Below are 26,599 nucleotides of genomic sequence, written 5' to 3' on the forward strand. Positions count from 1 at the left end.
ATCAGTTTTACAACTGCTTTTGCAGATGTGTATATTACAGTGGCATCAGCATACGTTTGCATTTTTGCCCTGCCAATAAAAAATATGCAAAACTGTGGAGGACCCGACATTGATCCTTGAGACACACCCTTTGTCCTTATTTAACTTTACATTTTCTCTGAGTTAAAGATCACGCTTCTGTATTTATTAAGAGTCTTCCAGATTAATTGGTGCCATTTACTTCTTTAACTACTTCGACACACAAGATTCAGCTCATCTCAGCTTTCATTGGTTTGGCTTTGAGATTTTTCTTGAACTTTTTGTCTTTTTGTCTTGTAAACCTTCACCCTAACAGTGTTAATTCTACTTGTACACGTGTTGCAATTATTTCCAAACAAAAAGATGCCTTAAAGCTCTCAACTTGTGCTTCTTTGCTCATAATAATTGAGAAATTAATGTAGTCAGTACATGCACGTATAATTGATTTCAACTCTGTGCCCGTAGCTGATGGTTAAACCAAGCTCCAGTGCCATATAATAGTACTTTAAATATTTAAGCACAGCTCATCCATCAAACAGAGGATTGTGAAATGTGCTCCTATTCTGTCAGTTAATGTTGACTTTTATAATTACACCGTCATGGTATTTTGTTTATTGTGATTGCAGTCTCTTAGCACACTCGTAGCTGCAGGGTGCAGAATTTGGCAACACGGAGCACCTGTCATGGGCCACCGTAAGAGCTTTATTAAGCAGTTAAACATTTTTATTAAGCAGCTTTCCTATATCATTTCTAGGGATGATTTCTGTTATTAGTTTGCATTTGTGTTTTTGGACTCATTCATTAAAGGTAACAGTTTATCTCCACTTCCAGCGAAGACCACTGAAACCTCTCCCGTCGTCGTATCCATGTTGCCAAAGTGCAATATTGACACTTAAACGTGCTGTTTCACCCCTCAATTTTCTTTATTAGACTTGTCCTGCGTCCAAGGATAGCATTTCTTAAGAGCGCTGTAACTACACACACTCGAACACGCTCGCACACACTAAGCACACCTGGGGAAACATTCCTCCAGGGAAGCCATCAATCAGTTTTATGTCTTTCTCTGGGAAAGTTTCCTCCTCTCCAATCAAGCGTCCTCCCTCCTTCCCCCAACCCTCCGCTTCGATTCTCTTTCTAATATTTCCATCTGTATCAGTTTTGCTTCACATCTGAGAACAATCCACTCCGGTCAATTAACCATTTTTCCTATTCCACTGAGGGATAATTGGAGCAAACTGCAGAATGAGATCTTTGCCCGGATGATATGAGATAAGACTACCGCAACTGAGTTTCCTCTGTGTCCTCAATTTGCCCGCCAGTGGTAATAAAACTGAAGGTGGAGGATCTGCACTGTGTAAAAAAAATGTACTTAACAAGCCATGAAATGTTGAACTAAGTCTTAAAATTCTCTTTTAAAGATGGAAAACTGCCAGAGTTGGGGTGAAAAAATGCCACTTGTTTGAAATAAAAAGCAACCTGTTTGCACAAAAACCTTTTCCTGTTACTTTTTTATTATTATTGTTGCTGATGCCTCAATGCCTCTATAAAAGCAGTATTTTAATGTTGCAGTTGCGGAACTAATTTGAACAATGTTACATCCTGTTGGCTGGTTTAATCTGAAATATTGTACAAAATGATCTCATCTGATTCCAAACTTGAGTCTCCAGTGGAATGAGTAAGTGTCTCTGTTAGATCAATGTGGGATTTAATGCTTGTAGCTGCGAGTTAAGTGTGTGCAATTCAAAAGTACAAAAGAAAATACTTTTTGGTGCATGCAAGTATCATGCACACAAAACATGTAGTTGAAAATGGTCAGAAAAGAACTTCTTCGATTGAGGGCCGTACAGTTAGAATCTGCCTCCTCTCCACAAAACATTAAATTTTTTATATGTATCATTCCAAATGCAGGAAGAAAGTAGATATTTCAAATCTAAATGAACTTAATCTGCAGTGTACAATTCACATTTGGATGCATTTGTACTAAAAGACAGAAAGAAAAAAAATCTGATCCATCACCTGGGAAAAAAATCACCCAACTAGGATGATAAACAAAATGTTTTGTGGGAATCAACATGACACTAAGCACAATTCAAACCTGAATATTTAACTGTAAAGTATCAGAAATCCATACCACGGATTTTTTTTGAGAAAAAAAAAGTTTGGGGGTCTGAGTTTGGCTGTGGCGCGCCGTGCGTCAGGCACACTGTGACTCCTCTGGAGGTGGGAGCTCTTGGCTCAATCCAGTTGCTATTAGAAGAGACACCTCCCAGCTGATCCCGTTAATTCGCACCCCCTCTCCTGCCCTCCTCTCTCTCTCTCTCTTTCACTCTCTCTCTCCTCCTCCAGTACCCGGCGTGTTGCCCCCTCTCGGCAGCTCTGTCTTCTGCCTTCTGCTCCCCTGCAAGACGAGCTGGATGTGCGGACACTTGCTGCGCTCTTCTTCATGATCAGGAGGGACCGAAGAAGTCGGGAGAAGGAGAATCACTGGGAGGCACATGGTGAGCTCTTGAGATTGATTTTTTTTTTCTTTTCTTTTTTTTGCATCACCCTTTCGAAATGTTATCGGTTGGACGTCTGTGATTGGCTGCTTGAAGATGGTTGTGAAGTTTTATCTCTGCTGGAGTCGCGCTGGAAGTTACGCAGCGAAGGAGCCGCAAGTCCAGATTGTGGCTGCTTCTTTTTTTTGTTTTCTTTTCTTTTCTTTTTTGTCACTGTGGGCAAAAATAAGTTCGTAATTTAGAAGAAAACATGTGCAAAATATGCCTTATAAATTATATTATATGAGAAATGTAAAACTTTAAATCTGAAACATCCACCAGGTTACTAAACAGACTATGTAGTTGGATTTTTTATATATATGTATATTTATATCGCTGATCAACTTATTTTAAGAAATTCAGGTGATAGACGCGTTTCATTCTTTTTTTTTTAATTTTATTTGTAGTTTAACTCAGTTTGGGTGAATGAACCTATAAGACGCAGTAAATTATTGCGTTCAGTGCTGTCTTATACATATATGTGTGCATATGATATAATATAAATATAAATGCATTTAAATGTCAACTTAAAAAAATAAACTTGCCATTTTAATTTAAAGAAGAAAAAAAAAACAAAAATACCCCCTAAGAACTTTTTGCGCAACTGAGGCAAGTTCATCCATCAGTGCGTGTGTATTTAATATATGTGCATATATACATTTAAAGCATGTCGTTTCTTGTCATTATGTCATTCAGTTGCAGGTTATAATGTAAAATAAAATGTCAAAACATATTATGATCATAAATTCCAGCTGGACTGTCTTGGCCCTGATCTATATAATTTATCCTAAATGCCAAACACATGCACGACTAATTATCAACAATTTAAAATAATAATAAAAAAAATCTCAGCAAAGCTGTTTGATCCAGCTGTGATAGCTTCAACATATATATGTTATTGTTCCTCTCTGTGAGATAAAGTTAATTGAGTGCAGCCAATTTCTGCAGAACAAGTGCAATTATCTGAGAAAGAATTGAGGCAATTAGTCTCCTTGCTTTACTCTCAGCTCTTGCCAAAGTAATCAAAGTAAATATGATAAAAATGTACGTTTAATGAACCGTGACAAGTGACTCATTAGGCTCTGCTTAAATGCAACCTACATGTGACTGCAGGCTGTTTGCCTTTTAAGGTCCGTTTGCAGTTCCTTAGTTTGACTAAAATCCCTTTGCAGCATTTGCAAGAAAAACACAGTTAAATTGCTCCTTTCTTTAAGCATATAGAGAATTAATGTTACACCCAGAGCCTCCAACATTTGCGGTTGTGAAACTTAATTAACACAAGCTGTGTTTTTCTTTTTATAATCATTTTTTAAAAACCAGATTAGATAATAAATTAGCTGACACAGGTCATGGGTGCCTTTTATTTGTTTTCATAAATGCTGCAGCCCTGCAGTGTTTTTGTTTAGCTTTATGATTTTCATTATTAACCCACTTCATGACACTGTGTGCAATTTAATTGAACCACAATTAAAACCAGAGGCCTTGCTGCTCTTTTGGGGGTGTTTTTTTTTTCTTCCCCCCATCATGCCCGAAGTTGTCTTTGGCCTGACTGCAACATGGAATCACAATGATTTCATTTCCATCTGTTTTTCAATATCATCATGTGAAGCTGGAGCTGCATGGAAAGCGTCTTGCCAACTTGTGAGGCTGTAAAGGGGGAGATTTGACAGGAAACTCGCCTTTAAATATCAAGCGGGTAACATGTGTTTTTTTAATTTAAAAGTGAAGTAAGCAAAGCTTCTGGGTCACTGCAGAGGCAGAGGCACCTTCCAAGTGCCTGTGGAGGTACAGTTGGCCCCTGGGGGCCTCGCGCATGCATCAGGTTGGCAGTTTGTCGGAGGTGTAAACGTGAAGGACGGAGGCCTTTAGCTAAAGATACAAGCAGTGATAATCCATTTTGTGCTGTCTGTTGCTTCCACCTCTTGGGCTGCCCCACTAAAATTAGATTATTACACCTAAAACAGAACCCCTGGAATCTGCTCCGTGTGGAATAACACACACATGGGCTTCGACTGTGCAGGCAGGAATGCAGTTTGGGAATACAGACCGCATGCATAGCCTCTCTCTTCTCACCCAGATTCCAGTGTTGTATTTCTGACGGCTGAGGACAATTGCAAATTAACAAAGGTGTCAGTTTGGTAACATGTGCCAACAGGTGCTTTGGTTCAGCTTCAAACATGTAAGCTATAAGAGAGAGCTTATATAATTGATCATATTTATTTAAAGGCTCCGTGTCTTGGAGCGGAGTTGCAACGTAGAAGCCTGGGAAGTCTTCCTGGCAACCATCAGACTGATATAAACCTGTCGTATTAAACTGCACGGCCTCGTGTTTATTTACTACGATTTAGTCCTTTGAAACTCGTCACAAAGTAGCAGTGCATTTTGAATTCAATACATTTTCCCTCCGTCTGGCGGGCCGGAGCTGCTGCCCATGACGAGGAATGTTAAAATGTGTGAGACAGGCCAAATCCAGCTCATCTGCTCACCAGAACAGCTCCAGATTCAGACAGGCCTGCAGCTCTAAAGTGTGAACAGGTCAGAGCGAGTTAGCAGGTAGCAACAGGGAATGCCACACACACCGGCTTTAATTGGATTTCAAAATAAAGCTTTCATCGGTTGGCAGGAAATCACACGTGTTGCAAAAGAAAAATGCTTTTTTTTAAAAAAAGTCAAATCATCAATCAAATCAGTGTTAAATTCTCACACTGCTGCTTGGTTGTCAGGTGAGTTGCATTTTCTGCTGCTCATCCGCTTTTATTTCCTGTTGGATTGTTAAAACAAGTGTTCATAATAAAACAAAATGCATGCAATGCAAAAAATAAATTGAATTACAGAAACAGGCATAACCCAAAACAAGCATCTATAAAGAACGGCAATGCACGTACATAGAAAGAGCATCATTGTTCCTAATTTTTAGACATTTTCCTCAATAGCCCAGTAACAACACAGACATAACTGCTATAATACTGGCGTGGAGGAGGTAAATACTCCACATATAATTTTTCTATTTTAAATTTGCAATTAATTTTGCAAATTCACATCGATATTTTTGCATTTATCGACAAAAGAAAAGGCACAACTAGATCTACTTGGACTGAGTGTTGCAAGACAACGTATGAGCATAAGCTGCTCCACGCTATTAATCAAACTCTTTGGTTTCGTCCCTCCGAAATAAACGGAGACTGCAGAGCACGAACACGAGCGTCGTTCTCTTCGCTCTCCACTGTTCGACTATGCTGTAAACATGCCCCCAGGTTGTCAGCAAGTATTTTTCCAGCCCCTTGCCAGCCAAGCATAGCTGCTTCTAAAGATCACCCGCTGGAGATGTTGTTGATCTCATCACACCACTATTTGGCTGTATAAGCTATTTGAAAGACGAATTACTGCCAAGTTATTTCAAAACTTTCTCAGTAGAGTCATAAAAATGAATGCATCTTTGTGTTATAGATCGTTATTCTTTGCATTTTAGGTTTTTATTTTTGCAACCGTAGGGATGATATTCAAGCAAGGCCTCGGTTTGCAGCTAAGACGCATTAACAAGAAAAAGTTATGCATGCTATTCTCATCAAAAGTGCCCGTTAATAAGGAATCCGTTCATCTTTAATATGTTCTTCCGACATGCCGGCTGTGTGAATTTATGGAAAGCGGCGGAGAAAAAACGTTGAAACCGTATCCGGTGGGTTATGTTGGTGGTGCCAGACAGATGATCTGGTTTCGGAAGAGGAGAGAGTCTGGATTTGGCCTAGAGGGGCGCATTAAAAACCTCAGGGGCCTCTCTCAGATGAGCATCCATTTATCAAAGTGGTTGTAATGGGCCAATGTTTAATTAGTCATGTAATGTGACAAAGACAAGAGCAAGTGCATGTCATGGGAATGTTAAACAACCTTCCCCATTCTCCTCGAGCCTTGTGTGTTTTCACCCGCCCCAACCCTGAACCCCAACCGCCTACGCTCACTCATAACTCCCCATCCAGAAGAATTCTTTAGTGTAATCTCAACACTCCGCCGCTTCCCTGAATCCTCTAATAACCTTTGCCCTGCTCTCAATCCCTTTGAAATCATCTTCCGTTATTATACGACCAGTATATCGACACTGCATGAAATCAGAGACCTAATTAATCACCCGATCAACTTATAGGTCTTGCTTTTTATCCGCACGTTCACGTTCCCGTGGGGCATGTCTCGACATGTCAGGAATGACCAGCCGAGGCATTCTGGACCCTAGGAATGTGGCTCAGTGGGACCAGGGTCACAGTCAGACCACTCATCACCGTACTCGCCGCTTGTAGCGTTTCCTGTAGCAACACCTCAAAACACAGTCGCACGATAGGCCTGATCTTCCCCTTTTGTCCTCAACCGCGTTTGGTTGGTTCACTTTCCAGCAAGTCTTTGTTTTTCGGAGGTCAGGAACGGAGCAGTTTGTCCAAGGCAGCCGAGGGAGTGCTATGGCCTCCGCAGGCAGGCCCCTCAGAGCTGTGTGGTCCCAGAGGGAAGCCTCATATTTCGGTTGTTGGCTAATTGAGCTGGATGACGAGGCCGGAGAGGCTCTCAGCCCCGTCCTCTCCTACGGGTTTGGTTTATGCAGCCCTGCTGACTTTGCTGTCAGTGTCAAACGCTTGTTAGGACACCATCAATCTCACAGCAGTTAAGAATATTCCCAGAACAGAATGAAGGGGGCAGGTGATAGATGTTCAGGGAGATGGAAGAGCAGAGGGGAAAGTTGTTTGAAAATGCGGACGGAAGGTAGTTATTGATGAGAAAATGACAGGTAAGAAATGAGAATTTCCCAAAAGTGAAACAGAAGGTGATGAACTTTCTCTGCAAAAAAACAAGCAGAAAGGCTTGTTGGGAAATGTGCTTCTGGGCATTTGTGTGAGTGGTTAAAAACAATAAATCACTGGTTTCAGAGAAACTAAGTGCATTGTTCATTTTGTCCACATGCCAGAATTAATGTTCTCCAGTATCAAGTCATGACAGAAAAATAAATTACATTCATCACCAGTTGTAATAGACGGGAAGGGATTTGTTCGCACTGTGGCCTTACACAAGTCTGTGTTTGTCTTTACCACGGAAGTACCCAAGCAGGGGCTCAAGTCGAACACACATTTCGAACTATAAATCATTTCATACCATCGTAAGCACTAATCTCCAGCTCCTCTTCCTCCCTCCCCTCTTTCCTTTCTGTCTATTTTCTCATACTCTCTATTCTCTACGGTGACACTGCACACTGCTCGGGCTCAGGCCCTTCGCCTGCAGCACTGACCAAGGGTAAAATGATTTGCAAAGAGAGCAATAAATGTGATTGATGTGGTCCAGCTCTGGGTTTAGGCCCAGCTGTCGGGCATGTTTTTTGTCATTTCAGACAGACCCGCTGGGTGCGCGCCCTTCTTCACCCACACTTTGGGGTTGAGGGGAGTTTTAAGATGGATACGTTCATGAGGGTTGTCAAGGTTATGGGTTCAAACCGGTGGCTGATACTACTGTGAGGATCGGAGATTACATTTTTACGGGATGAGATCTTTACTGGCATCTAGCAAAAGCCAATAAGATGCAGTTGAAGTGATGCAGTGAGCTGGTATCATGTGTTTTCAATAAAGGCACAGGTGGTCTATCTTGGATTTCCGTCTTTGACTTCAAATGTGCATCATATAAATCAATCAGTTAATGTTGTGTTTTCCTTTTATGATCTAGCTCCCATGGTTTTCTCTTAAATTTTTTTCTTCTTCCTCAGGCTCGATGACATGATGTTCCTACCCTTTTCCCCTCCCCCCTCCACCTTTCTCTTTCCTGTCTTCCTTCTACTCCTCCTTCTCCTCCCTCCGTCCCTCATCTCCTCTCCCCTTTCCCACACCCCGTTGAGCTGGACTTCGCCACATGACCCCTGTTACCACCCAGATGGCCGTCCACGACACTGCCTGTCAGAGTTCATCAACGCTGCCTATGGGGTCCCGGTCAATGCTAGCCACTCGCTACCAGGGCCTGACTATGACAGCAACGTCACCACATTGACTGACCTCCACAACCCCCACAATCTCACCTGTTGGATGGCTCATACAGGTCCTGACACCGGGGACTGGGTCCTTACGCTACCACTGGGCCGTCGCTTTGAGATCACCTACATTAGTTTGCAATTTTGCCACCAAGGAGAGCCATCAGACCCCATCTCCATCTCCATCCTCAAGTCAATGGACTACGGGCGTACCTGGAGGCCAATGCAACACTACTCAAGCAACTGCCTTGAGAACTTTAGGCTGCCCTCTCAGACCATAGCCAAAACAAGACACCAAGAGACAGAGCCCCTCTGCTCAGACCCTCGGCCCCTGCAGAGACAGCGGGGTGGGATGGTGTTGGCCTTCTCTACCCTGGACGGACGACCGTCATCTCCTGACTTTGACTACAGCCCCACTCTTCAGGACTGGGTAACAGCCACAGACATCCGTGTGGTCTTCCACCAGGTGTCCAAAGACACCAAGGTGGGCAACTTGGATACGATGGAAGATGGAGGACATGATCTCAGAGGGACTGGTGTTCTGAGGTGGAGATCAGGCTACAAGGGCCGCACTGGAGATCAGGTTGATAAGTTAAACACAGATAATACACTGGCATTTTTTGACAGGGAGACAAAAAAATCAGAAAGGAGGGGGAGGAACAAAGGAGAGAGGATAGATAAGCAGGGCAGGAAGGGTCACTATAAAGGTACAGGTCAAGGCGAAGATGGGCACAACGTGACCAGCAAGGAAGGGGGGGATAGTTTAAGTATGGACACACTTGCTTCTCCAAAAAAAGGTGGGAAAGGCAGAGGGCGTGGTCGCAAGAAGGACAACAATCATTGGCTGCCTTGCCCCAATGGAGGCTGCAATTGGTCAGTTGAGGGGCAGAGCAGGAGCAACAGAGGGCGGGAATTGAGGAAGAGGAGGAACAATAATCTCAACACGAGACAAAGTGTCCGGAATCTGCAGGTGGCACAACCACCTGCTTTTATGTCTCTTATGCGAGCCCCGCTCGCCCTCTCCGACCTGCAGGTTGGAGGCAGGTGCAAATGCAATGGACATGCTTCCAGGTGTCGCCGTGACGACGCAGGCCATGCAGTGTGCGTGTGTGAGCATCACACAGCAGGGCCGGACTGTGATGTGTGTGAGGATTTCTACTTTGACAGACCATGGCATCGAGCTACACCCACTCATCCAAACCCCTGTGTTGGTGAGCCTTTTACCCACATTTTAAAAAATGTAGTGCAACACAAGTATGAAAAACAAAAGGCATATGGGGGGCTGACAGTAAGTCGCGTGAACAAATGTGTAAAAGGTCAAATGTATATTTTTATATCATAGATTTGCTATTTTTCCCCTCTCTTTTTTTTTTAAGAAAAAAAAAATCTAAATTATAACAAATATTACACCTATTGTGTACTGTAGATGTAGCATAGAGTTTAGACAATCTCTACATGTATATGGTGACCAGGGCTCTGACTTTAATCCAGCAAGTGAAGTCACTGAAATTGTTTAAACCAGACATCTGCTTTCAACATTCACAATAATATTTTCCATATCCAACAGTAGACTTGACAGTACTAGATTTTTGAGAGATGCCAGATGCCAGTATTCGAGAGTTTAAAAATCTAAAAAAGAAAACAGCATGTCAGCTACTGTTCTGTTTTTTCTTACTTAAAAACATTAATTGAAAACATTTTGATGGGAATCCCTTACATTTTGGCTGTTGATGAAGTTGTATGCATATTGAGAGGGACATTTAAATGAAAAAACACACTTTGTGATGGAGAAATGATATCTGCAGCCCAGCTCTAACACACACCCTGCCAAAAATGTGACTACATCAAACATTTCTGCTTGTTTAAGGTTATGTTAAAAACAAACTGTTCGAATCAGCTTGAGCATTCCTCATGTTTTTATCCACCCCTGGGCCTGTACATTTAACACAGACTGATCCAAAACGTCAGAGGTGATTTATTTTCCATTTTTTGGCACTCATTCTTTTTTCCTTTGTCCAGCTTGCGAGTGTAACGGCCATTCAAACAAATGCCGCTTCAGCATGGAGGTGTTTCAGCAGTCGGGCAGGCGCAGTGGAGGTGTGTGCCAGAAGTGTCGCCACCACACGGCCGGTCGCCACTGCCAGTACTGCCAGAATGGATACACCCGCGACCACAGCAAGGCACTCAACCACCGCAAGGCCTGCCAGCGTGAGTCACTAGATGTGTGCAGTGGGGGTCGACAGCAGTGGCTGCACTGGCTGTAGTGGTGGAACCAGACATTTTTTCCATAGGGGTGGGCAAGTTGAAGTATTACTCATATTGGGATGGCACAAAGTCTCTGACTTTTTGTTTTATGGTTTGTTTTTAATCAAATCGCTGAGGGCGATTTTTTTGTCACTAATTCATCATTTACTTATAAAGGCCACACTGTCATGTAGAAATGTGTGAGATCTGATGCAAGGTACCCTTTAATAGACTAAAAAGGCTGGGATGGTAGCTAGAGTTCTACATTTCGTTAACCTCATAGCATACTTGCCTAAGTCATATTTTCAGGTTTTTGGGAAATGAGAAAAAACACAATTTTTAGAAATGACATTGGTATTTATTATTGATTTTTTAACAGTACATTCAACCAGATGTGATTGGCCAATGACATAGGTAGAAAGACAGGATGATGCAGAAGTGATAGGAGAATAAAGTTAGGCAATTATCTCAATTTGACCAAAAAATGACTTAGGCAATTATGCTATGAGGCTAACGATTTCTAATTGTTGATAAAAGGTCATAACATAATTGCAAATTAAATCACCAGGGATAAGTACGTGTAAGACACTTGTGTCAAAACTGTCCTTGTTCTGTTTTGGACACCCACAAAGATGAGACATCACACATGTCCGTCCAGCCTTGTCTTTCTTTTAGCTGCGGGTTCTGGGTCACTCTTGCATTGTTTCAGCAGTTTTCCCCTCTTGTTTCCAAAGTAGGTTTCACCCATATGGTCTTTAAGAGTCTGTACAAGAGCTTCAACTAAATCCACAGCAACAACTACATCATACACAATTTAACTAATATCACGTACTTCATTTACATATATAAACAGATGCCTTTTAATAGTGCCTATACATTTTTTAGTGACAATACAAGAAATCTTTGAATCGCTTCAAATCATCGTAAATACTATCCGGATGGTCAGAACTACTTAAAATGGAGGTTGGCTAAAATGCCAATATGCATCTATGTGGCGAAAGTAGCTACTGTATGTATCTCCAGTTCTGTGAATGTGCGTTCTAACGAGCTCCACTATTGGTTGTGTGAGGTGGCCAGAATAGACCGGTCCACGGTGGCCACCCCTTTGGCTCCGTCCCTGTTTGAGGTGACGGAGGAAGTGCACGACGTTCACCTTTGACTGACTGTACATTCCTGAAAGATGAAAAGCAAATCAGAGTTGTGTGACAGTGTTTATGTCTGACTTGCTGAATTTGCGTGGCTGTGTGTGCGTTTACATGACCGCTCTGTCTCCGTCCGAGCGTACAGAAGTGTTTATGGGGTGGTTACATTGTGAGAGGGGACAGCTATTCCTGTTAGCGATACGCACACAAAGACACACAAACCCCACCGAGCTGCTGCCACCTGTATCCCCCCCCACATCGTTACCACCAGTTGGCATCCGATGCGACCCCTGACCTTTGACTGGTCACATGTCCTGAGTGACTGTGACACTGGAGCATGTGGAAGCTCGACTGCTGGTCGTATATATCCGTGGTTTTAATGGCCTCTCAGAGTTTACACATGTGCGGGCCTGAGATAAAATGTAAGCTCGAATTAAACATCCTCATTGTTTATCACTATTTATGCAAGAAATAATACTCACTTGCCAATTCATAAGCTCAACAACACAGTGTTACATCTTAGCTTTAATTTACTGGCGCTATACTCACTGAGTTACCATTTAGAGAGTGGTGATATAATCACTCATTTTCTCCAGTCAGGTTGTTTGGATTTATTGTGAGGATTTGAGTAAACATTATTCGAGTGTTAACAGAGCTGCTGAAGTGCGGCTTCCTCTCTCTATCTGTCTTCTCTCATCGAGTCTTATCCTGTGATAGTAGTGGTAAATAAAAAGCTTTGCAATGTAAACCGTGGCAAATCCAGGCAGTAATCATTAGACAGCATCACGGCCCAAACGGAGGGGGGAAAAAAAAGACAAAATGAATTCATTAGGAACGGACTGGATTGGTCTTCGTCTGGATGAAGGCAGTTCGTTCTCTCTGGTTCCCACATGGAGGAATTTGTCTTTGCACACCTATCAAGACAGCTACAAAATAAACTCTGTGGTGATAGTAAAGGTCTTTTGTCTTGTTCAAGGACACCCCTTAAGGACAGATGCCTGCTGTCATTCAGGATTAAACCTAGACCCTGCCAGTGATGGATGCTCTTCTTAATCCTATCTGTTTCGTGTCACATAGCTTAACTCAAGTTTTTTTTTTTCCTAATATATCTTTCAAGAAATGACGAGAGTTCCCTTCAACTATGGCATCTTAGCACGTCTCAGCTCATTGTTTTTGTTTTATGGGCTGCTTATTTTGGATCGCTCTCACTTATTTCATTGCTGTCGGCAAACAGGCAAAGTTACAGCGATAGAAATTCTGAAGCATTTTTACCTCAGGGGCTGGTGGAGAACAAAACTGAGCTAAAAGAGAAGTTGAATCTTGTACATAGAGGTGTCAGATGGATGACTTAATGCTGTTGTGCCACGCCTGCTGGATGTGTAAATAAGCAACTGTTCACAGTGTAAGGTGATGATATGTTGATATTGGATTTGAAGCTTCTTTAGCAACCCCCAAAGTTACTAAACAAAAGAACCTGTTATGCTGCTTCATTAGTTTCTGGTTTCTTTTCCAGCGTGTCAGTGCCATCCTCTGGGAGCGGTGGGTCGCTGGTGTAACCAGACATCGGGTCAGTGTTTGTGTCGAGATGGAGTGACTGGCCTCAGGTGTAACCGCTGTGCCCCGGGATACAAACAGGGAAGGTCACCTCTGCGACCGTGCATACGTAAGTTTATCACCTGATTGATGTATATTCCTGATTCAATTCAATTCAATTTTATTTGTATAGCGCCTATTTACAACAACAAGTCATCTCATAGCGCTTAACAAAGGCAGAGACAGAAACACCCAACAATCCAAAACATTTGGATTCCCTATAAGCTTCAGCTGATCTGATCAACTGTACAGACTTGTAGGACACATGACAACATTTAAAACCAACTATGCTAACATTTTCCTGACACGCATTGGTTATGTTAGCAATGATCAGCCCCCAATCTTATCCTTTTTTTATCTAAGCTTAAGCAGAACAGTTGCAAATATGACAAGCAGCTCTCTTCTGCCGGTAGAGATCAGAGATCTTTTGTTTATTTTGGAAGACTTGAGTAGATAGAAATAATGAGTGTAAACCTAATTAAGACGGCCCCTTTGCATTTGATACGTGTCACCCTCTGGCATTTAATAGGTTGTTTTCAGTCACGACAAAGTGACCCCTTTTAATTTCTCCTTCAATCTCATTTGTTCGCGGCCTAAATAGATTAAACCATCCTATCAAGCTCTCTAAGCCTTTATCGAATAGTAGCTCAATATAAAAGGGGCCGCTGCCCTCCAGACTAATTTGGCCCAGTCACCCTGCGTGTCTCCTTTTCAACATCCCTGGAGACGGTTTCCACAGCAGTGTTAACATGAGCTGACTGCTACAGGGAAACCTCATCTCCCCCATGATCTGGGAATCAAGAGGATTGTTGCTACTCATATCTCTGCGCATGGCCCACACCGAACTTCAGCCGTGAGTGATAATCCACGTGCACGTCCCGGGCTAATCGCAGGAGAGCCGACAACTACACGGACACTGACGCTGTGCGAGTCCCAATCAGGTGACATAGGGAGCCCGCGGCGAGGAGCTTCACACCTGTTGCGCACCTCGAAATGCCTCCATCACAGGGCCCAGACCCATAACTCTCCCAGTGAAAGGAGTGAGTGAAAGAAAACCTTGTTTGTTTTTACTGCCAGACCATCTCGGTCTATGTATAGCATCTCTCGACCCCCACCGCCACCTCCAACACCTCGCCTTCTCCTCCTCTTCTCTCAGACAGACCAGAAGGCATGCAGTGGGGCTAAAGTCAAACTTAGGCCCCACTAAATTATTTTATCTGCAATGTGAACCAACCAGGAAGGATGTGTTTAATGTCCAGCTCCACAAAGACGGCATATTTAGTCAGATTCAGGCAATTAGACACCTAAAGCAAGACATAAAGTGGAAGTTGGCTGGTGAAGAAGCCCCAATAGCCTTTGCTGAAGTTAAAACTATTGGTGTTGTTTGGCCAAATTTACATTTTTGTTCAGAAAAATTACATTTCAAGCTCAGGTTGGTGAAGAAAAGGGCTCTTTAGCTACCCAGTGAAAGCAACACTTAAGACAGTTGGGCTGTTGAACATGGATGCGATCCAGCCTTCAGAAAACTGGTGTATTTGGTGTACGTTAAGCAATTTGTTGCTCAGTGACCAAAAAAATCCCCCAAAAACCACAATTATGATGGTACACAGAAAACTGCTAGTGGGTGTTGCTAAGTTTTTAACCAAATAACAGCTAATGAAGGCTAACGGCGAGCTAAATAGAAACAAAACGACTGAACTCTCTTGCCAAACTGAAACCCAATAGCAGCACCCATAACCAACAAAACAAGTGTCACAAAACACATAAGAGACGATGCGTAACTTCTTCATGAAGTTGAACAGCTGCTAACTGGAGTTATTGTCTTCACCAAGACATGGGTAACTCCAGCACGAAGCTAGCAGCTGCCAACAGAAGTTACATTTCAACACAAAGACAAGCAACCCCCAAACAGTTCCCTCAAAATCCCAGCCCAACTGGGAGCTTGGTTGAGGCTTTATATTATCCAGGTGTGGCGACTGCTGCAGTGGGATTGGATGAAAGAGAAGGGATCCAGGTGGTGGTCCAATCAGGCAGGTCGGGAGGCGGGGAGAACAAGGGCCTCAGGAGCTCATGGCCAAATCATCCCTGATTTGATTCAGGTGGGGTTCTGGAGCTGCTCCTCAGCCAGGCACACACCAGAGTGAACACAATCAATTCCCCAAACAAAGGATTCATGACCCGGGTCTGTAGGACCTCTCATAAGCTATAGTTAGATAATTGGTCACATGGCAGCCATCCTCAGGTTGAATTTTGAGCTCCGTCAGAGCTGTTTGGATCGTTTTAATTTTACTTTAAAAGTCTAATGTGGTTGCAAAAATTACATTTTTTTAAATGTTCGTTTTATAGTTTCACCCGAAATGGATGCACAGTAATCATTAACTAACACAAACAGTGGGTTTTGTCAGCAACAGCCAGCAAATCTGATCTAATTATTATTTTTTTGAGAAATATTTAGTTATGAGACTTTAAAAGTGAACTTGTTCTCCTCACCAGCACCTGCATATCCCCTCCTGGACCATTTAAATTAAGTCCACACATGAAATTGTTATTTAACATTAAAATTAGTATGAATAACTTAACCATACCAATCTCACTGCAGCTGGTTGCTGAAGGTCGGCAAGCCTCATTTGGCTCAGAGGTTTTCAAACATTTTTGACACAAAAACATATAAATCATCAGCTGTAAATGATCATAAATTAGACTAACTCCACTGAGAATGAGCACAGAAAGGAATGGGACACACTTACTTTGCCAGTGTTTCACATTTTATACACATTAAATGGTTTTGAAAATCTAAGTTTTTAGGCTGAGCCAAGCCTCCATATTTTAAGAACCTCCGGCTCAAACATCAATAAATGAACTTAGTATTTACTCCCTGTTATGTGCAAATGAAAAAAACTCCATTATTGTGATTTTTGACATCTTAGTAAATATTTATTCCTCACAACTAAATGAAACAACAACTAAATATATTCAAATAAGAAATCACCTAATTTAATTAACCTTTAAGTCAACTCAATGAATTAAATTAATTGATCATGTTCAAACATGTACAAACAATTGTATACAATTCACAGGAGCTTAAAATGTCAATAAACTAAAATAAAGTTTATTTTCTTGTGTTAAACTAACATATTTCATTGGTTAATGCATGATGTTTACTTGTTTTTGGATCGTTTGAATTGTTTTAGGCCACAAAACTACTTGTGTTTGGACAATATTTCAAATGCAAAGTTTTTCTTTAATTCTAATAATTATGACTAAAATTACACACATTATAAATATATATATATAATTTATATATCAACTTTCAAAATACAGTTACAGCATGCTTTACCACAGAGCAACACATAAAAGCTTAAAGCCACCAAGGCTATAAAACACAATGAATGACACACGTTGCCATAAAGTATAAATAAAATCACTGAAAAGCAATTTTTAAAAACTGGAGTTTTAAAGGTGATTTTATTTTAGGTTGAAACATCCTCAAAGAAAAATATAGTTGAAGGACGATAAGGATAGTTTAGGCATGAGTGGTCACACAGGTAACCTCAAAGGCCTCATTAGGACCCTCGCTTATGCTACGTACAGACAAACACACACCAGCTTCCTGATTTTAAAACGTGGGGGACCGTCAGCTGGGTGGGGGTGTTGGGTGTCACTGGCCCAGTTGTGTCAGAGAAGACAGGACATTGACGGGGGGAACGGAGCGTGAGCTTATATGGCGGCGTTGTCTCACACACTTTTACAAGAGGCCTGGGTAATGTATGAGCGGCCAAACAGATTGTTCATTCTCAATCCACAGGTTCACTGACGTGCAGCCCGCGAGTGAACCCTGCTAGACTCTGTTTAATGTTTGGGACGAAACCATGCAAGAAGCGAAGGTCTGACCTTATTAAATTACCAAAAGTAAAGTTTGTGTCGGGCGAGCGTCACAGGGTGTGTTCTGGACCGTAAAAAAGGGACCACACACTCGGCCGTTTTGACACTTGCTTATCTTCTGTATGGGCATGCCTCGCGTACCGAGAGGCATTCAGACATAACTGCAACAAACTGACAGCTCATGAAGGTAGCCTGAAGTTTCTTTGTATCTGCTCGGGCCACCTCTTTGAAAGTGTGTTTATGTTTGCAGGGATTCAAGAGGTTGCTCCGACACCGGTCTACCAGCCTCAGTACAGCATAGGTGAGTGAAACCAGAAAATGAAAATTCTGCTTTTTCATGGCAAGTACAGGTACGAGCATTCACATTCAGTCACTGGCCAATTTATTAGGCAAACCCGTGAAACCTAATCAAATACAATGGCTCGTCCACACACTTTAGTGTTGCAAAGCTTCGACATTTAAATCTTTTCTGATGTTGTCGACAAGGTGATAATGCAGCTAAGCTCGTAGTGGGTCGTTGTGGTGCACCGGACTACATTAAATTTAAAAATGTCCTACAAAATCTAATTTTAAAAACCCTTCTGTGCATATGTTGCATCTGTCTTTAATATCTGTAATTGTAAAAAAGTAATGTAACAGGTCTGTTTTATCCCAGAGCTGCTGATTTTTATTTTTAATTGTTTTGCAAAAATCTGATAAAGCTCTTTGATTTTCGAGGCAGGAAGTTCATTGCAATAAGCACAAAACTACATTTTTGGCTAGTATGCATTTTTGGTCGACACTTTTGCATAGAAAGATTACTGCTCAGTAATGTTTTGGTGCTTATTGTGGCTGCCTTTTTTCTTCTTTTTTTTTCGAGGCCAACCTCCAAGTTTACCCACTGCCATGCTTGTATTTTTTAATATATATTTTTCCCTCTTTTTTTTGTTTTGCATTCTTAATAAATCAGACTGAATGTGTGGGACACTTAAATTAAAATTTCAACAATTTCCAGTGGAAGGAAATTGTTCTTTTTACATGTGATTGTTTATATAGTGGTGGGTTGTTGTGTGAGAAAATCGTCTATTCAAAATAGTCTTTCCATTGTAAATTCTGTGGATCAGCATTTCAACACTCAGTCGTGAGATGTCTGAGTGTCACATGCAGGAAAAGCTATAAATGACTGTTGTTTTATTGAATTACCCAGTCGTTTTCTTCTAATTTATTAACATTTCTTTCCCTCCCGCTGGTGTCCCCTCATGTACAACACTCAGATTTACGGCACTTGTATGAAACCATAGATCAAATCATCCGTGAAGGCAGTGGGTTGTATTTTTTTTTGTTGAACAGATCAGTCCTTGAATTGCTTCGGGAGCCGCTCCTCTGGCTCCTCGTGAAGCAGCTAACCACTCCCTCCTAGCGGCGGCTCCAGGAATGTCCCACCTGCTGCAGTTGGGATCATCTGTTAGTCAAAGGATACTGTGATGACAAATAGAAGCAGCCATATTGTAATTAGGGGAAAAGACATGTGCTGATGTGCTTGCTGTGAAATGATACCCTCTCATCTGATGCACTCTCTCTTTCTCTGATGCAGCGGAGGAGTGTGTTTCTTACTGCCAGCCCTCTCAGGTTAAAGTCAGGATGAACTTGGAGACCTATTGTCTCAAGGACTACGGTTAGTGTCGGGTTTTTAATTTATTATCTTGTCAAAAAAGCATAATAATGGTTTCAAACTGTTTGTACTTTTTTTTCTTGAGTTTCCTGTTGCTTATATTAGAAACTTAAACCCATACTAAAATAAAATTTGTACATTTGTAAGATGTTATAATGTATAAACAGACATTTAAATCTAATAGATGCACACAGAAAAGTAAAACTAAAGCTAAACTGCTCAAAATCAAAAAGTGCTGATAACACCAGAATCATTTTCAGAAACCTATAAATGTGCTGTGTCTGTGTTTGTCAGTGCTGAAGGTGCAGGTCAAAGGGATGGAGCGCTCAGGTCCCTGGTGGCAGTTCTCCATCTCCGTCCAAACCGTATTCCGCATAGGGTCTACCTCCCGCGTCCGCAGGGGCCCCCAGTCCCTCTGGGTCCCCGACCGCGACCTCGGCTGCGGATGCCCCGCCCTCCACGTAGGCCGGACGTTCCTCCTGATTGGAGCGGAGGAAGGGGAGCGGGGCTGGGGTCCGGAGGAGAGTCGCCTGGTGGCGGACCGCTCCACTCTGGCCCTCCAGTGGCGGGAACACTGGAGCCCCAAGCTCAGGGGCTTCCGGGGGCAGGACAAGAGGGGACGCTGCCCCCCGAAATCCCCGACCAACCACCGGCACCACAAGGAGCACACAAGGCCCCAGTCTGGGTACATCCCCCCTCACCTGCTGACTGAGAAAGAGCCTCACGGTGGGAACGCACACTCTGGGAAAGTGGACGAGACTAAAACCACGACGGTGTCGCACACACTCTCTCACACAGACAGTGAAGTTAAACCCACTGAGGCGACCCCGGCTGCTTTATCCACACCTGCTCTGGTGTGTTCAACTCCAAACCCTGAGTAAAAAACCACAAGAAGACGTTAAAAAAAAAAAGAACATTTTATCCCCCATCTTTCAGGACAATCAAACAACAACAACTACAAGGAGTTTTTTTTAAACTTTTCTGAAGATTTCAAGAGAAGCAAGAATGGAATAGTCTCCCGAGTCAGAAGAAACCTCAGCACACACACACACACACACACACACACCTGTTTCCTCTTGTAACTGTTTGTGCTTTTTAGAGATCAACTGTCGTGCGGCAACGTCAAACAGCAAAACTCACCGATGATGAAAATATTCCACCGAGACAAGATGGTGCTGTGTGAAATACAAATATCAGAATTTGAATATTTTCTACTATTTTTGAAAATTAAAGTCTGAATGAACTCGACTCGAACTGAACAAACATTTCTTGGCCTGTCATGACATCAGGTTTTCACTGCATCATTATTGTGGGGAAAAAAAATTATAATAATGACATTAGTGTGATATCCATCATAAAAAAAAGAGATTTATATCAGTGAAAATTTGTATTTAAATTTGTTTATGTGTGTTTTGTCACTTTTTTTGCAACAACAAAAAAAAAAAGCAGATTCAATACAAGTGCAAAGAATCGATAACTATAAATGTGTTGTATGCTTTTTATGTTGTCAACAGAATTTATTATTTTCACATGTATCATTAACATAAAATCCATATTTCCTTTAGTAATTATTACCATTATGGTCACAAATGGTCAACTGTTAAACCCCTACTTGAGTCATATTTATTTTAATCTACAAAATGTGTAGATTTATTCTAATAATTAGCATAATTAGAAATATTTGACCTCTTATTATCTGCACAAAGCTTTTGATTTAGTTTAATGATTTGCTGCAAATAAGTCCAAAACAATGTCGACTCATTTATATTCAAATTTAAACATTATGAAATTAATTTTATTAATTACAATTTACTACATTTTGATATTTACAGAGCTGAGAACTGTTTTACTCATATTATTGTTATGCAGCCTGTTGATTCGGTTAAAAACTCATAATTTGTGACTTAAAATTTAAGCAAAATTCCAAAAATCCTTTTTTTAGGGACACTTTTTAAAATCAGATTTCTTTACCAATACTCAGAGCCTAAAATTGTGCATTTGTATTATGTCCACAACTATTTTTTAACAGACATAGAGTTAAAGTTTCTCTTCTTTTTGCCTTTCCTACATGTATTTTTAGTGGACGAGGCAAAAAAATAATCATACAAACTCCACTTTGCCTCGCATTTTGCATTCACGCTGTACGATATTTTGGGAAATCTGACTTTATCTACAATCTGTTCCTTCGCCGGACAGCTGACACACAGACCAAACTAACTCGGGCCTCATTTTCTAACCGTGCAGGAATCCTCAGACAGGTCGTTAGGAGCCCAGATATGGATCTTAAAAGCAGCGAGTCCGACCTTGTCGTCATGACTTGTGTTTCCATTTGGGAGATATAGCGTCATGGCTCAGGGGAGATGATGGTGGAGGTAGTGTGTGTGTGTGTGTGTGTGTGTGTGTGTTGGGGGAGGCTGCATCAAGACAGATGGAAAAGCTCCTATTTGTTGAGGCAGGCATGTTGTTTTGCTAGCTCCTGTGTCGGTGATTGGCTGCGCTGCTGAGTTTGAAGCCTCTGATTGAAAATAAAAAAGAGAAAAATAGACTCGCTGACTGACGGCCTCGCGGCGGAACTGATCGTACAGTACGCCGAGGGGGGTCAGAGTGTGTCGTCGAGCTTCTTTCTCTACCCTTACGGGGTCCAAACGTCCTAACAACCACCTGGCAGATTATCGGGGCCCCCAAACAACCAGATCACAAAGTCCTGTGTGCAATTACATCATGCAATAAACTATCCCCCCATCAGAAGTAATACTAGTCATTTAGCCATAGCAATGAGAATCATGTTTAGTTTTTGTCATTTATAGTACAATGAAAACATCTTAAGCATCACATATTGACTCATGGATTTCAAATGTGTCCTCTTTTCTTCCACAGAATTGGCAAAATGCTAACAACATCTCTTATTATCACTGATAAAAGATAAAAATCAGAATTTTTAAGTACAATCTGCTGAGTAGGACCTACAGATCTTCCTTTTCATCTCATTTTAAAGACACTATTGGTATTTTTGAATTGTAATCTTGTCATTTTTCACATTTTTTGTTTCTAAATGTTTGTCATCTGTGTGTTACTTGCGTCACTCGATTCATCGCAGGGTCAGATCAGAGTACTGGTCTGATACCTGGATTCTAGCTGGTGATAAAGACATTATCCTTATTTTTCTCCATGTAGTGATTTGAAAATGATAAACACAAACTATGCTTCAATGGGGGCATTTGTAAACGCTATAAAGTGGCACAAGCTGCTACATATAATGTGCAAAATTCGCATTGAAAGCATTTTGTACAACTAGAAAACAAACCATAATCAACACATAAACCCTAAAAAAAAAGATATTACACCATTAGTAACATCTTTCAGCTCATTGTTTTCATTTTAAGGTCTGCGGCGTTCCTGTTTTGATTCATTTTCGTTGCTCTCGTTAGCGTCGCTCTCAACAGGAGGCAGCTGTTTTCAGTGAAAAGGTTCTAAAAGATACGTTAGGAGCGGACTGGTGAATACAGTCGAGCATTTAGCCAATGAGGAGACAGATTTCCCTCAGGAGTTGGTGGAGACCAAATCAGAGTTGAAGGAGCTGCAATCCATTAGGTGGATGCAGACAGACTCCAACTGATGGCTAATGCTGCCCTGCTGATTAATCAAACAGGACACACTTATTGAATCCACTGAAGGTGAAAGGTTTACAGATGTTTACAGATGTGCAGCAAAGTGATCGGCTCAAATTGATTCAAAGCAGCACAACCAAACTGCGGCGATAAGAGTTAAGTTTATCGCCCAAAACTTGTGTGTGTGTCTGAGGGGGAAAGCAGGGGGTGGGAAGAAAGTGTGCGTGTCATTGTGTGTTTTAGTTCATGCACAATCCGTGTGTGTGTTTGTGCGAACACGAAGCACCTGCTGCGTCGCTGCAGGAAGCACCTGTCAGCGGTCGTCTCCGCGGCGTTGCCTCTGTCGACATGAGGGTTTGATCCCCAAACTCCCCAAACACACACACTTACACAGACACTAACAGACAACTTAAGCCCGCCGCTCGCTCTGCTGCGGCGGAGGGGGGAGCACATCATCTGCGGCTTTGTTCACGTTAAACCGACAACACACTCTTTCCCGAAGCACCGCGGACGAGGGGCAGGCCTACTGTTTTGGTGGCACCCAGAAAATAAGATCTTCTCTGGCGTGGAGGGTGTGTGTTTGTGAGTGTGTGGTATTATGTTTACAGCCTGCCGAGGGGACATTTTACGAGAGGTGACTCGTCCTGCACTGCAGCCAGAGCCAAAGTTCAACTAGACGTCTTGCCAACACTGAAAAAAACTCTTTTTTTTCCCCCCCTCCGCCAGTCACACACACACTTTTGCTCTACATCTCTCCGCCACACACTCCTCATTGTTTTCTCACACTCAAGAGACCAGGTTTCACTGTCACACTGTTTTCAGGACACAAAAACACACACACAGGGCTTCTGTTAACCTGAGAGGCAGAGGGTCAATCCCTGTGATCCGCAGCCTGCATGCCTTCCATACAGACACGCCGCCGACACAGCAACCCGACTCCCAGCTAGATTAAGACTAATCAAGCATGGCACAGCTCCGGGCAGCAACGCCATGACACACACACACACACAGCTACAACATGCTGTATCACAAACATGTGCACACTGGCAGCGTTTCCTGTTTTTAATTTACTGCGGGCAAAAATACTGTCGTGCGTTTTGCAAGATCATCATCCCGATGCTCTGGCCTGGATTTGATTCCAGCGTTTTCTCCCTTACGCCGCAGTTCTGTCACTTCATTCTCCAAAAAAAGAAGCAAAAATAAAAAATCACGAACTAAAATACACTTTCAAAAAAAAAAACCTTTGCACTTTGACATACAGCATTTAAAATATACTGAAATATAAAAGCAGCATGACGTATTTCATTAAATTCTATTTTTTAAATATAGAGGAATAAGTATTTGTGGTTCCAAACAATCTGTTGATCATGTTGGAGGACATTTTGTTAATAATTTCTTAGATGACAAATGGTGCAGTTGTGGACATTCAAGCGTCCTGCTTCAGCCCGAACTGACATCCAGCACGGCAGTAGATGTCTGCTATCATTTGAGTATAGTTGCATTTTAAGGTGGTAGTCGGTTAAAGGAGCGTCACGCTTTCTGATCGTTGTTTGTTGAAGATACGCCCGACTAGAGTTTGGATTAACTCGGCTGTTGAGAATTTGCCACCAGTGCATAAACTATTTGTGCACAGTCGGCTAAATTTAATTGTTTTCTACCTATAACCGAAACAGGATTTTTGTTTCTTAACTTCCATAGCTTCATTTTCTATTTTTGATTAAATTATATTTGAGTGTTATTGGTGTCAACATGCAGAAAAAAGTGCATAACAATTACGTTATACAGTCCTGAACCACAAAGATTGACTTTTAAAATGTATTCTGTCAGAAAAAGAGAATAAAACCCTTCAAAAAATGCTCATGATTAAAAAAGGAAAGTACTCTCTGTACTGTTCCTAGTAGATTAAGCAGAACAGTAATGTTTCAGTCTAATAGAGATGGCACCAAGGAAAGGCAGAAATATATGGAGATGCAAACACACTTATTATTCAAATGGTTATGATAAGTAAAATTTAAATGCAATTAAGTTTTTTTTATTTTGTTTTAGGGGCATTTTTGCCTTTTCCCTCCATTTGTTGATAGCAAAGAGAGGGAAATATGAGGAAAGAGAGCAGGAGAGCAACATGAAGTAAAGGTCCAGACCGAACTGGGGACTCACCATTTGTGCATGTGTAATAACCAGTTGAATACTGGGTCACCCTCACACCATTTCATTTGACAAGAAGTCTTTTTTTAAAACAACGTCTCCTCCTAATGTTGGAAAACTAGCATTCACAGTTTGTAATCGCCCTGGAAAAACTTTAAAATCCAGAGTTCGTACACATTTGGAAGTATCATGTTTTTTACCGATCTGCTTGTGAATCTAAAAATTTTCCAGCCCGCTCAACATTCTAAAATGTTAGTGCTGATAGATTGGATGTATGTGTAATTTTTTTTGTAGGTTTTAATATTTCTCTGTACAGAACTGACAAAAAAAATCTTTTTTTGTAAATTAAAGAGGTCAATCTAAAGTCTTTTTCATTTCTTTTGTCAAAACAGGGTTACACAAATGACCCTAATAGAAGAATTTCCATGTAAATCCATCATTGTATTTTTTTTTTGGGGGGGGGGGTTAGCAGTTGGAACCTGCACATTGCCGTCACAAGGCCATAACTTGACTTTCCCCGTTAAATTTTTCCCACCAGTCCCAGGTGTCGAACAGTCGTCTGGCCCTGCGATCGGCCACAAACGTCTGGGATGTCTCAGGCCGTCCTCAGCTCCCTTCTCTTTGTAGTCTGCAATGGGAACCTCGTTTTGTCTTTGTAGTCGTCAAGCGGAACCTTATTTTGGCAGCCACTGTGTTAGAGCGGACAGGTGATTTATGGCGCAGGGGGCAGCGGGGCTGATCCCGCTATTCGTTTCTTCTTTTTTTGGGGGGAAACTTGCTCTGGATGTTGTTATGGCGTCCGGCGCACACTCTGCAGTCTATTAGTACACCGAGAGCTAGACTTGGGGTCCAGGATTAGCGATCAAAAGACCCAAGGAGGGGGGTTGTTCTGGGGTAAAAGGTTGGACGTAACACTAACCCAGCCTGCCCAGGTGGTGCGGTTGAAAACGGACTCCCATCTGTGGTGTGGATGGGTCGAACATGGGCCGCATGTGTGCGTCGGCTTCCAACGTGCCGTACACGTATGTGAGCATGGCTTTTATGAAGCGTATACTTTGTGGTGAACTCCGTCTAGTTGGATCTGAACCGTAACCGATTGGATTTCAGGCTCGGAGAGGTGACCCTTGACCTTTTTACAACATGTGCGCCCCTGATTTTTCCTGAACCACATGTCAACTTCACATTACTCAGTGTGCCACCCAGTTCATCTGCATGAAATAACAAGGATGCTATAAGTAGATGTTTGACCAATTCCTTTGTGAGTAACGTCAATTAAAGATCAGGTAAATCAAACAAATTTTCGATTTATCCATTTGCTGCTGGGGTTTGGTTTAATTTACTTTATTTCACAAGAATAATCTCTAAGTCGTACATAAATAGTACTTTTCTGGGGTGTTCTGGGTACGTATAATAAAAACAATAGGCCTTTGTGGGGAGACAAGAAACTTGAATAAACTTTGAAACATCGTTTTTAAGCTGACATAAAAGAAAAGTCAAAAAAAGTGGAGATTTTTCATTTTTAACTGTAATATAATTGAGAACTCCGGAGCAGTGATTGTATTTCAGCATACAGTATGTTACCACTCTGTATTAAATTGCAGATATTTCTTAGTTTTTGGACCACATCGAGGAAGCGTGGTGTGTTTTTGTTGTCTGGCCGCCACGCTAAAACAACACTCACATGCAAATGACTTGTAATCTGTTCAACATGTATTAAAGAAAAAGAGAAAACCTAACAGCTGTGGTTTCAAAATCTTGCAGAAAGTGAGAAAAAAAGAACAAAAAGTCTG

The 26,599-nt window shown here is 41.8% G+C and overlaps 1 protein-coding gene across 1 annotated transcript; it reads left to right on the plus strand.

The window, feature by feature from the left end:
* The first annotated feature begins 2,338 nt into the window (after positions 1-2,338).
* ntn5 (netrin 5) lies at positions 2,339-20,315 on the plus strand. Its single transcript, XM_008301158.1, has 7 exons — positions 2,339-2,516; positions 8,287-9,755; positions 10,564-10,752; positions 13,444-13,593; positions 17,656-17,706; positions 18,979-19,059; positions 19,351-20,315. Exons 2-7 carry the CDS (start codon positions 8,297-8,299, stop codon positions 19,935-19,937), a joined length of 2,517 nt encoding a protein of 838 aa, XP_008299380.1. The 5' UTR covers positions 2,339-2,516; positions 8,287-8,296; the 3' UTR covers positions 19,938-20,315.
* The last annotated feature ends 6,284 nt before the right edge of the window (positions 20,316-26,599 follow it).

The sequence above is a fragment of the Stegastes partitus genome, unplaced genomic scaffold (genome assembly GCF_000690725.1).
Source record: "Stegastes partitus isolate 25-593 unplaced genomic scaffold, Stegastes_partitus-1.0.2 Scaffold1637, whole genome shotgun sequence".
Lineage (NCBI taxonomy): Eukaryota > Metazoa > Chordata > Actinopteri > Pomacentridae > Stegastes > Stegastes partitus.